Raw genomic sequence first — 12,753 nt, forward strand, 5'->3', positions numbered from 1 at the left:
CGCCTAGACCTGAAATAATCATTATATTTCCAATTAATTCTTTATCTCAGTATTTCACACACATATATGAAATCATCACATAGCCTTATGAAAACCTCCTACATTTCTATTGTTTGTAGGCCAGGATTTGCAGGTGTTAGAAAGATCACGTGACCTCAGTGGGAAGGTACCCTATGACGTATTTTCAGTCTACGTGTAAAATGTTATGATTGGTTGTTCCATGAGAGGTAACACCCTGGCTAGAGGGTACGCCCTGAGGGTATATTAACCTATGTATCTTGATAATAAATGAGAATATTGATTGAGACGACAGATTGCTATTGTCTTTATTGATCTCCCGGTGCACTGCTGATACTTCAATTACCATATTTGAATACCACCTGACAAAGCAGAGGGAGCCCATTAGAGCACCCATCCCAAAAGGTGCTACCTGGAAGGGGTTTCTTCGACAGTTATGGTGCCGAATAGCCCGGGACCTCCTAATGAGAATTTTGTGCAAAGTCCACTAATCTGGAAGGACCTGGGGAGTCACTGAAACCAAAACCGATCGGTAAGTAACAGACTTTATGTTACACCATTTGTTTCAGCCACTCTGTTAAGTCCCTGGAAACGTACTTTGTATATGTAAGTCTCTACAAAGGGGTCCCGTAATAATCAGGTCCTTTGTCAGGATGGTAGTGTGGTTAAATGGATTTACATGGGGGTGTATGTGACAAGTGTGATGAATGTGTGTGTAGTGTGATGTTGAATACATCTGTGAGAAGACATACATATCAAATTGTTGAAACTGTATGGGGCTCCCAGCCCAGAAGTAATATCCACTTCATAGAAGACGATATATACTCAGTGCAAGGAGGACCAATTGTGTCTATATTGAATTTGCACTCAATACCATTACCCAGTGCAATAGGGAAAACTTTGAATACTGTATTAGAAAATCATTTATATTTTCCTAAATTCACTGCCAAACAGTGATATTGTGTGTAAGGGTCCATAAACCAGTTGTATGCATTGCCAGACTGGTATAAGGTGGGAATCAGTACAGACTGATTTCTAGCACATGTGATAATCCGGCATATACACTTTGATGTAAAATAACATCCAAGTAATTAAGTCTGTAGTAGTATAACATCAGACCGCTGGATTGAATACCGTTGTAATATAACATCCTGTATTCATTGAATGACCCTGACACTTATCCCAGGTGCCACCTGTGTCGTAGTAGTAATTACAGTGAAGAACATTGGTATTGGCTCAGACCCAGAGCCCCTAAAGAAATCACCAACATAGATAACAGGCCCCTAAACTACAACCCACAGAGTGAACGGCTGAGCGGGGAGGATAATATATATGTTACCAAATATAATTTGTATGTGAAACCATTGCAAAGTGCTAGAGGAAAGAGTTTGGGATATATGCTACATCACAGGCTGTATGAACTGAAAGTGTTCTGCATAAGTGAAAGAGACGAAGGGTTTGTAGAAGTTTGAAATGAATGTGACCAACTCCTGCTTGAATCAATGGAAGTTCATGAATGTAGATTGTGTTGAAGGATTTGCTCTTGCAATTTGTGGATTGGCAGCATTTTGTCTGTTCTTGATGTTCAAAACAGTGAGGGATCAGAGAAAAGGATATCCCACTGCTAGAATTGTCTGAAGGAACGACTTTTGATATTGATAGTCTTTCTGAAACTGTAAGATAGATTGTCTGAGATATCTGTCAACAGACTAAGGCCTGTCTGTTTGGAGCTGGGGAGTTTTCCGGAGACTACCCTACGCCCTCTGACCATGGGGTCAGAAAATAGTAAGACAAAAATGCGGGACAGCCCTGAGACGTGGGTCTCTGCCATCAAAATAGTAGAAAGAGCAAAAGGATCTGAGGCTGTGAAGGATTGTAAAAGAATGTTTAAAATGATGGGAGTTGGGTCCTATGGAACATTAGCAGAATGTGATTGGAAAAGATTTATGACAAATTGTGTTGGATGGTTGAAAGACAATAACATGGTGGAAAAAGCCCAAATGTGGTATGAGGTAGCACAGAGAGTGAGTAACACAGAACATAAGAGTATGGAAGCAAATCATGGAATAATGTATGATTTATATGACCCTTTAAGTGAAAAGCTCCTCACTAATGTGTTAACCCCTTTACAACTGCCAAACAGCCCCGCAGCAGCAACTGCGCCATCTCCTTATCCTGAAAATAGCAAGAAAGGCAGCTGCTGGACATGTCCACACTGTGGGCAGCAGAACCCCCTCACTGCAGGATATTGTGTCAGTTGTGGTACGCAGCGCCCCACTAGATTGTTTCCGTTAGTATCAAGTATCCATACACACAGGGGACCAAAACCAGTAGATGTAGACGGGCAACCAGTACCTGGGGCAGTAGGGGAAATCCAGTCACATGAAGCCACTGTGTATCGCCCCTGGAGCCCGGCTGATTTACTAGCTGTATGTAACACACTCCCAGACCCACGGAAAACACCCAGCGCTTTCCATAGAAAGCTGCGAGCAGTACATCTAGCTTACCGTGCTACATGGTCAGATATGGAGAGCCTGGTAGAAACAAAGGGAGGGGAAGTGCTCAAAAATCAAATTCAAGCTGCTATTACAAATCCCGTACCAGCAAATAAAACCAATGAGCAATCAGGACTAGAATACCTGAACGCTATGCAGCCCTGGGTAGATGCTACTCAACAGGATCGAACTGATAGTTTTATGTCATTTTCCCAAGATGTTAAACAGTCAGTCCCTGATTATGCCACAACTTTACAGCAGCAGTGGTTAGATCACGGGTATGAAGAAGGTGATGCAAAAGACTTGCGCCTACTAAAAATAACTTTTATGTCCGGTCTTAAGCCGGCAGTACAAGAAGCTCCTAAAAGAACCCGTCTCGCCCCGATGCAACAAAAGGGGGGCTATAGAGGAAGAGGCAGGGAACAAAAAGACACTTTGAGAACCCAGAGAAGGGATCTTAGCCAGATTACATGCTGGAATTGTGATAAGAAGGGTCATTATTCAGCCCGATGTCCCTCCCGTCCAGTTGAGCCTCCCAATTCTTTGATTGCTGCATAGGAAACTGGCAACCCTGATGTCTCCCTCTGCCCATTGCTCCCCCCGACAGGTCCATCATTGATGGTGCCTGTTACTTTACCCACAGGGGAAAATACCTCTTTTCTAGTAGACACAGGGGCAGCCAGAACTGTATTACAAACCAAATATGTACCGGCAGAGTTGTTATCACCAGACTATATAGATTGTGAAGGGGTGGAGGGAACATCATTTCAGTTACAGTTAACAAAACCAATGCGACTGAATATACATGACACACAATCAATTGTCTCCCGTGTGTTAGTGTCACCACACACTCCCTACAATTTATTGGGGACAGATGTACTCAGTGCCCTGGGAGCAGCATTGGACTTTTCTTCTGGCACACCTACATTAACCTCTGCCATTCCAGAGTCCCTGCTATGCAAACTCCTTAGTATGGCAAGTATGCCGGACACTGAAAAAGCCCCCAGTACCCCTCCCCTTTGGTTGGCAGACATCCCAGAAAAACTATGGGCACAAGATAAGATGGATGTAGGAGTTTTAAATGTGCCGCCTGTACAAGTAAATTTAAAACCAGACATGAAGAACCGTCCTGTATGTATAAAGCAATATCCTCTGAGTCCACAGCAAGACGCTGCTATAGAAAAGGATATTAACTCCTTACTGGAAAACAATCTTATAGTGCCCATAATCTCGCCTTTCAACACTCCTCTTTACCCAGTAAAGAAAAAGACACTGCCCGGTCAACCTGTACAGTACCGGATGGTACATGACCTGCGGGCTGTGAATGCTGTGACAATAATTAATACACCACAAGTGCCTAACCCACATACCCTGCTCAACCAGGTCCCCGGCACTGCAGTCTATTTCACCGTTATAGACTTAGCCAATGCTTTCTTCTCCATCCCGCTGGATAAAGAGTGCCAGCAGTATTTTGCATTTACACATAGGGGAAGACAGTATGCTTGGGTAGTGCTGCCACAGGGTGCCGCAAACTCCCCTGATATCTTCTCACATACCATGAAAGATATTCTGGACACCTGGCAGCCCCCCAATCAGTCCTCAGTTCTACTACAATATGTAGATGATTTGTTACTTTGTAGTGAGAGTCTGGAGAACAGTGAAACAGATTCTAAATCACTATTAATGTTCCTAGAAGAAGTTGGCTGTAAAGCGAGCAAGCACAAGCTGCAATTATGTGCCAAAACAGTTGTTTTCCTTGGTCACTGTATTTCCCAAGGTATGAAACACTTAACCCCTGACAGGCTGGAAATCATACAGAAACACCCAGTCCCTAGAAACCCTAAACAATTGAGGACTTTCTTGGGTTTAATAGGGTACTGCAGAGCCTGGATCAGGGATGCCTCTGCTATGATGCAACCATTATATGACTGTCTCACCTCTGACCCATTTGTACTGTCACCTGAGGCAATTGACAATTTTCACTCCCTGAAGCTGTCACTGACTACAAGGCCAGCACTGGGACTTCCTGACTACAATAAGCCATTTACTCTGTTCTGCCATGAACAGGCAGGCCATGCCTCTGGAGTATTAGCCCAAGATCATGGAGGCAAGATGCGACCACTTGCCTATTACTCCCTTGCTCTGGATCCCATTGTACTAGGATCCCCGACATGCATACGCGCTGTCTCAGCAGCAGCAGCTTTAGTTGATAAAGCAACAGACATTGTACTTCAACATGACATTATTGTGCAAGTCCCACACGCAGTGCAAGAAATGATGAACACAGTCAAGACAAAACACTTATCAGTTGCAAGACTTACTAAAATTGAACTTACTCTTCTGTCCCCTAATGTGACTATCAAACGTTGTGTTGTTCTGAATCCAGCTACACTCCTGCCCCTAGATTCTGAACAAAAGGAGGGAGGAGTGGGGGGACAGGGACATGGACACCCCCTTATTTTTCAACTATCCACTGATGATGAACTATTTAATTTTGAACATGAACATGACTGTCAAAGCCTAGTGGATATGGAATCAAACGGCATAAACAGTATATTTGATGTTGCTCTGATTAACCCTGATGCTGAGTATTTTGTAGATGGATCTCGATATTGGAGCGAAGACAAAGGACATTTCCTCTCCGGGTATGCAGTGGTCCACAATGGTAAGGCCGTCATACAACAGTCCCTACCCTCCAGCAGCTCAGCTCAGGAGGCAGAACTAAAAGCACTCGCTGAGGCGTGTAAATTGGGTAAGGGACAGCGTGTCAACATATACACTGACTCCAGATATGCCTTTGGAGTTGCACATGACTTTGGGACAATATGGAGAGCCAGAGGGTTCTTGACCTCGGCAGGTAAACCTATAAAGAATGCAAAAGCAGTAGAAGAACTTTTAGAATCACTGCACATGCCAGACCAAGCAGCTATAGTCAAAGTACAGGCACACACTAATAACAGTGATCTCCTATCAAAAGGGAATGAGGCTGCGGATGCAGCGGCAAAGGACGCTGCTGCTCTCCCTCTGATGATTGTGAAGCCTGTTTTACAACCCATCACAGAGACCCTGTTGCTTGCTTTCCAGGACCAAGCACCCCCTCAAGAGCAAGCAGAATGGGAGGAGAGAGGTGCAGCAATAGGTCTAGGACAGTTGAGGCATCTTAATTCTAAGGTTTGCCTACCAAGAGCACTGTATCCAATGATGTGTGCCCTAGCCCATGGGAAAACACACTGTTCAAAGGGAGCTATGAGCCAGCTAGTGTTACAGACATGGCATGCTCCTGGTTTTCAAAATGCAGCAGCCAAATATACAGAGGGCTGCATGACATGTGCACAACACAACCCTGGTAAAACCACCAAAACACCAGCTAAACACACTCCTAAGTCCTACTACCCCTTTCAGCGATTACAGGTGGACTACATACAACTACCTAAGGTGGGAATGTACCAATATGTACTTGTTTGCACTGATTTATTTTCAGGATGGCCAGAAGCTTTTCCAGTGGCTAAAGCAAATGCAGATACCACAGCAAAGAAACTGATAGCTGAGGTAGTGTGCCGCTATGGAGTACCAGAGACAATTGAAAGTGACAGAGGTACTCACTTTACCCAAGAACTATTGAGGAACATATTAAAAAGCCTTGGGATAGAACAAGCATTTCATACTCCCTATCACCCACAAAGCAGTGGTAAGGTAGAAAGACTAAATGGAACTTTGAAATTAAAAATCCAGAAGGCCATGAATGAAACTTCTTTACCGTGGACACAATGTCTACCCCTGGCTTTATACTCTGTAAGAACCACACCAAGAGGGAAGGATAAACTTTCTCCCTATGAAATATTGTTTGGAAATATGCCAAAGACTGGACTGTATTTTCCTCAGCAGTTACAAAAGCATTATGACAATATGACCACGTACTTGGCTGCCCTACACAAGCAACTGGAGAGGACACATAAACTAATCCTTTCTTCTATTCCAGATCCAAACTTTCTTTCAGGTACCCACTCACTACAACCTGGAGACTGGGTGGTAACAAAGATACACAACAGGAGCAGTCTGGAACCAAGGTACAGCCAACCAGTAGAAGTACAGCTGGTCACCGCCACATCAGTGAAGCTCCAAGGACGAGCCAATTGGATACATGCAAGCCATTGCAAAAAGGTTATCAGCCCAGATGACGTCGCCTCGATCGATGATGTTGCCCTTGGCAGGGTTGGTGTTGATGTTGCCCCTCGTGGGGACGATGACTCAAGTTCTCAAGGAGGAAGTGGACAATAAATTCATAAAACATCATCAAATTATAACAGCATTAACAAACTTATCTGATTGTTGGATATGCACACACAGTCCTATAAGTTCAAAATCCATGCCATACATGGCTGTGCCCCTTAGTGAGAAAGAACTTCTTAACACTACATGTTGGGATCCCTCAAAGGTAAAGGATAACACAAAAAGGTATACATGGTCTAATACCAGTGTGCCCTTACCCATAGCAGGATGGATGGAGGATCCCTGGTGGCAGGTAAATCTAACCCTGATACCTGGTAAGGCACTGATTCTCACACAAAAGGAAAATGGAAAATGGGTCCCTAAAAATGTCACTAAAACACTGACACTAGGTGAGATCCCCATAAAAGGCATAAAGATAAGCTTCAATAAAACCCAACAGACCTCAGATGTATTTAGACCAAGTCTGGTAGAACGGTACATACATAATGGTAGTTGGGAATACGGCCATTTCTTCCCTTCAGGAAGTAAGACTGATTGTAAACGTTATCCAGGGTATATGGAAGAAACAGACTTACAAGGGAATGAAACTATGTATTGTGGATGCACAGGAGTATACCATGGGTCTTTGGGAACAAATTGTCCTTGGTGTGTATTACAGCAGTCTTTTCCCTTAGTTCATTTTGCTCACATGTTAACCCTAGGAAGTATGCAATGGTTTGACCTTCCCCATGATATATATATAGTGTGCGGACATAATGCATATAAATGGATCCCGCAGACTACCACAGGTACCTGTACCCTAGCTAGGTTACAGTCTGCTACCTGGACATGGGACAAGGATGCACTTCCTTATGATAAAGTACCAAAACATATGCTGTACAAAAGGGAGGGAAAGCAAAAAGCCCACCCATTGGTACACTTACCTTGGCACACCAAGTTAGGATATGCTCTATCCATCTTTGGAGGACCAATTAGAAATGCACATAACATAGAAAAACTAGCAGAGTTGTTTGACAATATTACTGAATTAATATTTGATGCTTTAAATGTTTCTTCAGTACTTACCCGACAGCTTATTACTGTTACTAACCAACATACACTTGTACTAGATTACTTAACTGCAAGTCAAGGGGGTATGTGCCAGATAGTGGGTCCTGCATGCTGTCATTATATAGATCCCCAAGGGACAGTACAGATTAAACATGATATTGAACAAGCAAAGCAATTAAAGGAGGAATTTAGGAAAGCTAATTCTGAAGAAGATTGGAACCTAGATTGGCCAGACTGGTTGTCATGGCTGAACCCGGCCTCATGGTTCAGAGGCATTGGAGGATGGGCTGCAGGACTCATGCAAGGCGCTTTACATATATTACTCATAATATTGATTATATACGTTTTTGTTAAATTAGTAGCATGTCTAATACCTATGCTATGTAGGAAGGCTAAGAAAATTGTCTATCATAAGCCGAAACCTTTTAATCAACAATACCCTATGTCACAGGGATTTTATGCACAAGGCCAGAACCTGGTGAATGGGTGAACACCCCACCATGTAACACTAAGTGTGTTCATTTATTAAAGCTTTGCCATTTATATCTTATATACATGTTAGGACTTTTATACAGGGCATGCTGTTATTGTTATCACCATATAGATATTGACAAAGGTAGAGTCCAACAAATCCAAGCAGCTGTGCAGACGAGCAACTACGGGACTTGTCAACGCACTGACGGGACCCTATACCCAAACCTGAACTCGGTGATCGCATTATATTATTAGTAGTGGCCCTATTCAGTATTTTGTTTGAAGTTTATAATCAGATAATTTTTAATCTCTGTATTTTAATATGAGAAAAAGGGGGGTTTGTGATGGATGGTCAAATTGCTTATGTTCTCTGTATTAAATTACACTATGAATTATCAAGCAGGATGCCGGATTATGAAGATATGGATTCTCCATTTTGTAATGACCTCTTTCTGTTACTGCTTGAATCACAAGGGAATAAGTTATTACTTTGTGTTCTTCTTCGTGGCCTTCAATACTGGTAGATAGGAGTCTGGCAGAACGCCTAGACCTGAAATAATCATTATATTTCCAATTAATTCTTTATCTCAGTATTTCACACACATATATGAAATCATCACATAGCCTTATGAAAACCTCCTACATTTCTATTGTTTGTAGGCCAGGATTTGCAGGTGTTAGAAAGATCACGTGACCTCAGTGGGAAGGTACCCTATGACGTATTTTCAGTCTACGTGTAAAATGTTATGATTGGTTGTTCCATGAGAGGTAACACCCTGGCTAGAGGGTACGCCCTGAGGGTATATTAACCTATGTATCTTGATAATAAATGAGAATATTGATTGAGACGACAGATTGCTATTGTCTTTATTGATCTCCCGGTGCACTGCTGATACTTCAATTACCATATTTGAATACCACCTGACAAAGCAGAGGGAGCCCATTAGAGCACCCATCCCAAAAGGTGCTACCTGGAAGGGGTTTCTTCGACAGGGTCTTGGGAAGGTGCCGCTGTTTTTTTCGGACCGTCCCACATGCCACTGTTTTTTTTGTCTTTTAGACATTTGAACAGGGGTACACTTGTGTACCAGTTGTCCAAGTACAAGTTGTACCCCTGATCAAGCAGTGGGTGCAGGAGGTCCCACACTATCTTCCCTGTTGTGGACAGGACGGGGGGACAATTTGGGGGCTGTATTGTCTTGTCCTTCCCCTCATAAATCCGGAAAGCGTGTGTGTATCCGGTGTCCGATTCACACAGCTTGTACATTTTTATCCCATACCTGGTGCGCTTATTTGGCAAATATTGGCGAAACTTCAGCCTGCCCTTGAAGTGCACCAGGGATTCATCAATAGAGATTTCTTTTTGAGGGATGTAGACTGCTGAAAAATGTTGGGATAATATGTTTGAGGGGCCAAATTTTATAAAGTCTATCGAAGTTTAGGTCATCCGCAGGGGGGCATTGGGAATTGTCACTAAAGTGAGGAAATTTATGGAGGGCCTCAAAGCGGGGTCTGGTCATTGTATTGCGGTACAGCGGACAATGATACAGAATGTCAGTGGACCAGTAGGATCTCACTTTGGGCTTTTTAGTGAGACCCATGTTAAGGACTAACCCCCAGTACTTGTGCATTTCTGCACAATTAGTCGGTTGCCACCGATTGGCCTGGGCATGAAAGTCGTTGGGGTGTTCAGAAATAAACTGCTGGGCGTAAATATTGGTGTGATCAACCATGAGCTGGATCAAATTGTCTGTGAAGAATAATTTAAAAAATCCAATAATAGGCAGCCCTTCTGTCTGCACGTGAATGCCTGCCGCAGCAGTAAATTCTGGGATTTGGGGGGTGTAATTGGTTGGGGTTGACCAATCACTGTTGACTGTACCAGGGTCAGGCAGATCTGCAGCTTCAGGGTCAGGCAGAACCTGGGCACTAACCCTCCTGCGACTACGAGGAGGTTCCTCACTGTCACTGGAGGAGGAGGATGAGAGAATGAACTGTGGTTCCTCATCACTCGCTGAGTCCGTATCGGACGCGATCATTGCATACGCCTCTTCAGCGGTGTAAAGTCTCGCTGCCATATTGGGTGTGTGTGTGTGTGTGCGTATGTATATATATATATATATATACATATATATATATATATATATATGTTTACACACACGTAGCTCACTGAACTGGAACAAAGTCTAACAAAGATTTTTTTGTTTTTTGTTTTTTTTTGTTTTATAGCACTTCGTAAAACTTACTAACGGACACTGAGGCTGACTGACTCGGTCGCTACGTATTGACACTGACAATGGATTGACGCTGACTGACACTTACTGACAAGTGATGCAACTGACAGTAATGGATTGACGCTGACAATGGATTGACGCAGACTAACTGACAACGGACACTGACTGACACTGACTAACTGACACTTACTGACAAGTGACGCGACTGACAGTAATGGATTGACTCTGACTAACTGACACTGACAAGTGACACGACTGACAGTAATGGATTGACGCTGACAACGGATTGACGCAGACTAACTGACAATGGACACTGACTGACGCGACTAATTGACGTAGACGAGCAACTAGCTAAATCAAATTATTATTTGATCAAAATAGAGAAAAAATATCTCCCTTATACACTGGGAGGCGGTGGGGAACAGGGGAAGTGAAAATTAGGGGTTATTCTCTATTTTCACTGACTACACGATACAGGCTCTGATCTCTCCAACTACTAAACACCAACTAAGAGATCAGGGCCTGTATCCTGTATTTTTCAACCGCCCTGCAACAAAACGCACTGTGATTGGTGGGTCTGAACAGCTCTCACCAATAGCAGCAGTCCATTGCCGGTCACATGGGACATGGGGGAGGGGGAGGGACATGGGGGAGTGATGGTGGGATTACAGGAACAATTTTCAAAACTTTTCCTAACTTTTATGGAGGATGGGTGTATCTGTACAGATCTGTACAGATCCACCTATCACATCAATCGCCGGCATTGGTCCGCTTTTACGGGTCCGTTGCCGGTGACTGACATGTGTTAGCTGTCGGGTGGGGGCATTTTTAACCCTTACTCCCTGGCTAAAAGTGTACTGAGATTCGTGGGTCTGAACAGACCCACCAATCACAGCTCTCACCGGCAATGGACCAATAGCAGCAGTCCATTGCCGGTCACATGGGACATGGAGGGAGGTAGGTGGAGCTTTGCATCCGTTCCCGGACTTAACTACGAGTCTCGGGAACAGTTTTAAAAACTTTTTCTGTTATAGCAATGTGATTGGTGGAAATCCACCGACCACATCGATCGCCGGCATCGGACCGCTAATCGGGGTCCGTTGCCGGTGACTCGGGAGTGTTAGCTGTCAGGGACAGCTTCTATCCCGGTTCCCGGCGCACACAGCCACCGGCTGTGTACACCGGGAACAATTCAGTAACTGTACGTCCTCGTGCGGGAAGTAACCTCCCGCAATGACGGACAGTTACGACCTCGTGCGGGTAGGGGTTAAGGGGTCTAGTTTTCTAAATGGGGTAGTTTATGGGGCGTTTCTATCGTTCTGGCAGCACAAAGCTTCTCCAAATGTACAGTGGGGCCTAAAACATTTTCAAGCAAAATATGAGTCCTGAAAGCCTCAGGGTGCTCCCTTCCTTTTGGGCCCTGCTTTGTGTGTCCAGGCAACGCATTAGGGCCACAATGTGGGTATTTTTGAAAACAGGAGAAACAGGGTGATAGATTTTGTGGTGTGTTTCTTCATTTTCATGTTCGCTTTACAAAGAAATCGGTCTTCAAACTGATACTTTTATGAAAAAAAGGGAATTTTTTTTTCACCTGAAATGTATTAAATTTAGCAAAAAACTGTGGGATCAAAATACTAGATAAATACCTTAAGTGGGTCTAGTCGTCTAAATGGTGTCATTTGTAAGTCCTCTAAATTGCTGAAAATTTATTTTATTTTTTCAAAAGTGCTGCCAAAATAGAGTAGAGATGAAAATATATATTTAATTTAAAAAAAATTGTACAGTATGTGTGTACATATGTGACATATTGCAGTTAAAAATAGGGAAAAATGTTAATTTTTACAAAATTTCTTCAATTTTTCTATTTTTTCATTAATTTTCACAAATTGTATCAGTCTACTTTTACCACTAAAATAAAGTACAACATGTGACGAAAAAACAATGTCAGAATTACTTGGATATTCAAAACTTTCACAGTTATTCTCTGATAAAGTCAGACATACCAGATTTGACAAATCTGGCTTGGTCATTAAGGTCCAAACAGGCCTGCCTGGTCATTAAGGTGTTAAAAAACATAGGTCTAAGACAAATGGATAGTTGTCCCAAATGTCTAAGTCCGGAGGCCGACTGGATACACCTCACCTGGTGCTGCCCCAAACTAAGTAAATATTGGGTGGAAATAACCACCTACTTACAATACATCTTCCGTTGTACTACTCCCTTGGATCTTAAGGTATGTCTCTTAGATTTAT

The 12,753-nt window shown here is 43.1% G+C and overlaps 2 protein-coding genes and 1 pseudogene across 3 annotated transcripts in view; 1 reads left to right on the forward strand and 2 right to left on the reverse strand.

Annotated features, from left to right (window-relative positions):
* The window catches only part of LOC142698297 (uncharacterized), a 617,727-nt pseudogene that overhangs the window by 556,911 nt on the left and 48,063 nt on the right, over window positions 1-12,753 (reverse strand).
* LOC142675554 (oocyte zinc finger protein XlCOF29-like) overlaps window positions 1-12,753 on the reverse strand; it is a 445,104-nt gene that overhangs the window by 379,657 nt on the left and 52,694 nt on the right. The window lies entirely within an intron of this gene.
* Window positions 3,132-8,343, forward strand: LOC142656274 (uncharacterized). Its single transcript, XM_075831205.1, has 2 exons — window positions 3,132-5,948; window positions 6,493-8,343. The coding sequence occupies exons 1-2, from the start codon at window positions 3,132-3,134 to the stop codon at window positions 6,544-6,546; spliced, it is 2,871 nt and encodes a 956-aa protein (XP_075687320.1). The 3' UTR covers window positions 6,547-8,343.

This window comes from Rhinoderma darwinii, chromosome 1 (genome assembly GCF_050947455.1).
Source record: "Rhinoderma darwinii isolate aRhiDar2 chromosome 1, aRhiDar2.hap1, whole genome shotgun sequence".
NCBI lineage: Eukaryota > Metazoa > Chordata > Amphibia > Anura > Rhinodermatidae > Rhinoderma > Rhinoderma darwinii.